This window comes from Tyto alba, unplaced genomic scaffold (genome assembly GCF_018691265.1).
Source record: "Tyto alba isolate M040663 unplaced genomic scaffold, T.alba_DEE_v4.0 Super-Scaffold_45, whole genome shotgun sequence".
In the NCBI taxonomy this organism is placed as follows: domain Eukaryota; kingdom Metazoa; phylum Chordata; class Aves; order Strigiformes; family Tytonidae; genus Tyto; species Tyto alba.
In genome coordinates, this window is record NW_024881321.1 from 24081698 (window position 1) to 24086697 (window position 5000).

General features: G+C 49.2%; 1 protein-coding gene across 1 annotated transcript in view; it reads left to right on the forward strand.

Moving 5' to 3' along the window:
* Positions 1-3847, forward strand: part of SLITRK5 (SLIT and NTRK like family member 5) — a 4813-nt gene extending 966 nt beyond the window's left edge. The window contains 2 exon segments of the mRNA XM_032999414.2: positions 882-3757; positions 3759-3847. Coding sequence (XP_032855305.2) covers positions 890-3757; positions 3759-3785 — 2895 coding nt within the window. The 5' untranslated portion in view covers positions 882-889 and the 3' untranslated portion in view covers positions 3786-3847.
* Positions 3848-5000: the final 1153 nt, after the last annotated feature.

Genomic DNA, 5000 nt, shown 5'->3' on the forward strand with positions numbered 1-5000 from the left:
CTCACTGAAGAGAGCTGTTAAGTGCACTGAAGTAAGAGATTAACATATTTAATCTAATTACTGAAGAATTCCTCCACATAAATCATCTGTGTGTGTGTGTGTGTGTGTGTGTGCATGTCTGCGTGGGTGGGTGTGTGCTTTGAAAATGTAAAGATTAAAAAAAAAAAAAAAAAAGAAAAAGAAAAACCACCAAAAAACAACATAAAAGAGTTTTAAGAAATGTGTGATGTGAAGAATGTGTCAGTATTCGTTCTGTTGAATTAAGCTGCCGTTTTCAGCACTGAGCATTTTTCTCTGGATTCCTACCATGGCATTTCCACCACCGGTTAAAAATCAAGGTAGAAGGAGGGGAAGACCTTGGTGCGCTGTTCACTGGGGAGGTTCTGAAGGGAAGGGGGAGCTGGGTAATAGGGGAGGTGGGGAACCTCGTAAAATGGTGCTTCTTTTCTCTTAAATTAGAACCATGAAACTGAACTGACAGCCATTTTATGTATATTTATGGGGCTGGTCATGAAAAAGAAATCCAAGGAAGCGTTGAAATTCACCCCATATAAACAGAACCAGAACAATTCCTACTGTGACCTCACCTTTTTAAACACAGCAAGCATTTGACTTGCTAGGAGTTGCCCATCAACATTTTAATCAATGCAAGTCATCCAGTTTTTGAAAGTGTGGGAATTAGAAGTGACAGGAGTGTGGTTTTTTGGTTTGTTTTTTTTTTTTTTTTTTTGCTTGTTTGTTTGTTTGTTTGGGTTTTTTTATTATTATTAACAATACATTCTCTACCCCACTGAAGAGATACATAAACTTTGTGTCCATTTTAAATTTTATGGGGCTATGCTATTATGCTGCTTTCTTTTTTTTTCTCTTTATCCTTACAGGAAATAAAATGTACGCTTGCTGCTCTACAGTAACTTTGGAACAGGACCTCAACAAAAAAATGCATATCTGGATGCTGCAGACGATCGCGTTTGCTTTAACATCACTAGTCCTTTCGTGGGCAGAAAGCATTGAGTATTATGGGGAAATCTGTGATAATGCGTGTCCTTGTGAGGAAAAGGACAGCATCTTAACAGTGAGCTGTGAAAACAGAGGGATCATAAGCCTTTTTGAGATCAGTCCACCAAGGTTCCCTGTCTACCACCTCTTGTTGTCTGGGAACCTTTTGAACAGGCTGTACCCAAACCAGTTTGTCAACTACACGGGGGCTTCAATTTTGCACCTCGGGAGCAATGACATACAAGATATTGAAACTGGGGCCTTTCATGGTCTGAGAGGTTTGAGAAGGCTGCACCTGAACAATAACAAGCTGGAACTTTTACGGGATGACACTTTCCTTGGACTAGAGAGTTTGGAGTACCTACAGGTCGATTATAATTACATTAGCATCATTGAACCCAATGCCTTCAGCAAACTGCATTTGCTGCAGGTGCTGATTCTCAATGATAACCTCCTCTCCAGTTTGCCCAACAACCTTTTCCGTTTTGTGCCCTTAACTCACCTGGACCTGAGGGGTAACCGGCTGAAGCTGTTGCCCTATGTGGGCCTTTTGCAGCACATGGATAAAGTGGTGGAGTTGCAGCTGGAGGAAAACCCCTGGAATTGCTCTTGTGAATTGATTGCTCTAAAGGATTGGCTGGACAGTATCTCCTACTCTGCTCTGGTGGGAGATGTGGTTTGTGAGACCCCTTTTCGCTTACATGGTCGAGACTTGGATGAAGTCTCCAAGCAGGAGCTCTGCCCTAGGAGGCTCATCTCGGATTACGAAATGAGACCGCAGACACCACTGAGCACCACAGGGTATTTCCACACTACCCCAGCCTCGGTCAACTCCGTGGCCACTTCTTCTTCAGCTGTTTACAAATCCCCCTTGAAGCCCCCCAAAGGGACCCGCCAACCCAACAAGACAAGGGTGCGCCCCACCTCCCGTCTGCCCTCAAAAGACCTGGGATACAGCAACTATGGCCCCAGCATTGCCTACCAGACCAAATCCCCGGTGCCTTTGGAGTGCCCCACTGCCTGCACTTGCAACTTGCAGATTTCTGACCTGGGCCTCAATGTCAATTGTCAGGAGAGGAAGATTGAGAGCATTTCTGAACTTCAGCCCAAACCCTATAATCCTAAGAAGATGTACCTGACAGAAAACTACATTGCTCTGGTACGCAGGGCAGATTTTGTGGATGCCACTGGGCTGGATTTGCTTCATCTGGGCAATAATCGGATCTCAGTCATTCAGGATCGGGCTTTTGGGGATTTAACTAATTTGCGAAGGCTCTACCTGAATGGGAACCGGATTGAACGGCTGAGCCCGGAGCTATTCTATGGGCTGCAAAGCCTGCAGTACCTCTTCCTGCAGTACAACGTCATCCGGGAGATAGAGGCGGGCACCTTTGACTCTGTACCCAACCTTCAGCTCTTGTTTTTGAACAACAATCTGCTGAGGTCTTTGCCGGGGAACATCTTTTCTGGTCTGTCTCTCTACAGGCTGAGCCTGCGGAGCAACCACTTCTCCTACCTTCCAGTGAGCGGGGTGCTGGACCAGCTGAAATCCCTGCTGCAGATCGACCTGCACGAGAACCCTTGGGACTGCACCTGCGACGTGGTGGGCATGAAACTCTGGCTGGAGCAGCTCAACACCGGTGTCCTGGTGGACCAGGTTATCTGCGAGTCCCCTAAGAAGTTTGCCCAGAGCGATATGCGAGCGGTCCGGGCGGAGCTGCTGTGCCCCGACTACTCGGACATCGTCGTCTCCACACCCACGCCGTCCCCGGGCCAGCTGCCGGCCAGGACCACCCCCTCCTCCTCCACCGTGCGCCTCAACGGCACGGCGGGGGCGGGCGGCTCCGCGCCCGCGGGCGGCGCCGGCGGCGGCAGCTCCTCGGTGCCGCTCTCGGTGCTGATCCTCAGCCTGCTGCTGGTCTTCATCATGTCCGTCTTCGTGGCGGCGGGGCTCTTCGTCCTGGTGATGAAGCGCCGCAAGAAGGGCCAGGGCGACCACGCCAGCGCCAACAACTCCGACGTGAGCTCCTTCAACATGCAGTACAGCGTCTACAGCGGCGGCCACCACCACCACCACCACCACCCCCACCTCCAGCAGCACCCGCCCCACCGCGGCGGCGGCGGCGGCGGCGGGGGAGGCGGCGGGGGCGCGGCGCTGCCCAAAGTGAAGACCCCCGCCGGCCACGTCTACGAGTACATCCCGCACCCCCTGGGCCACATGTGCAAAAACCCCATCTACCGCTCCCGGGAGGGCAACGCGGGCGAGGATTACAAAGACCTCCACGAGCTCAAGGTCACCTACAGCAGCCACCCCCTGCAAGCCGGGGGGGTCGCGCCTCCCCCCCCGCCGCCCCCGCCTCCTCCGGCGCCCGGCGGGGAGGATGCGCCTGTGCGCAGCCCCGCGTACAGCGTGAGCACCATCGAGCCGCGGGAGGAGCTGCTCTCCCCGGTGCAAGACGCCGATCGCTTTTACAGGGGCATTTTGGAGCCCGAGAAACACTCCTCCTCCTCCACGCTGGGCGCACCCGGCTCCACCCTCCCCGACTACCCCAAGCTCCCCGCCGCCTACACCTACTCCCCCAACTATGACCTTAGGCGCGCCCACCAGTACTTGCACCCGGGGCCGGGGGACGGCAGGCTCCGGGAGACGGTGCTCTACAGCCCCCCGAGTACTGTCTATGTAGAGCCCAACAGGAACGAGTACCTGGAGCTAAAAGCAAAACTAAACGCAGAGCCGGACTACCTCGAAGTGCTGGAAAAAACAGACCACATTCAGCCAGTTCTGAGAAAGAGCCCCCAACCCCCGCACCCCCCCTCACCGCTCCCCCCCCACCCCGCCAGCCACAGCAGCTCCTTCTCTAGAGTATTTGTATTTAACAACCACACGCAAAACAAAGAAACGTAAATGCTGACCTCCCCCCACCTCGCCCCCTTCCTTTTTCCCCCCTTTTAATTCATTTTATTGTAGGGTGAAGTGCCTTGGCACAGGATTTTTCAGCTTTGGGGAATGATTCTGAAAGGGTGTGCTGTTTATTTTATTTTCAGGTTGTTTTTTGTTTGGTCGGGTTTGGTGGTTTTTTTTTGTTTGTTTGTTTTTGGTTTTGTTTTTGTTTTTTTTTTTTTTTCTTTTACTGTGTTTGGCAGTAGGAAACCACCTATTGTGTAAATTGGGCACAACACTGGCATTGTGCATGTGTCCACATGTGTTTGGGGAAGCGTCAGGAGAGTCTTGTCAGGTCATATTCAGGTTACCAGTACAAAAGTCACCGTCACTTTTTTGTTGTTGCTATTGTTGTTTTGTACAGACATTGTTTAATTTTGTTTCTGGTTGAAGAGTACAGCGCACATTTTCCCCTTTTAGCCATGGGTGAGTCTAAATGGCTTTTATGGAGAGATTAGCACACCCCGACTTTAATACAAGGTTTCCTTTTTTTAAGGATGTGTTTGTATGCTTTCTGGACTTTTGAATTAAAAAATATATTATGATCTTTAAAAGGATCACTGTAGATGTGGACAAATCATTAAAGAGTGCAGAGATATATGATCCATAACTGGTTAGTGAAAATAACTTATTGATGAAATATAAAAAATATTTTATTGTAGCACCTATTTTTATATGCACATTAGCATTTCTCTTTCCTTCACTATTTTAGGACCTAATCTTGCAAATTCTTACTCACTTGAGTATCTCTACTTGTGAAAGAAGTCCCAGTTTAGGCCTTCATCCTGCAGGCACTTAAGCACATGAACAACTTTACCAATGCGTGTAGTCCTGTAGACTCACTCATTGAGCGAAGTTAGTTAAATGCCCAAAAGATTAGGATAGAGAATGCAGAATTATTCTTACAAGTAAAACTACTGGGATGTTTAAGTGTTTCTTCTTTTTTTCAGGATGGGGTCCAAAATCTGTGGGTTGCTTTAAAGTGTTGCACTACATTGAGAGCTTTTTTTCCAAAGCTGATGTAGTATCAGAAGGACCTTTGAAGTCATTACAGATAATG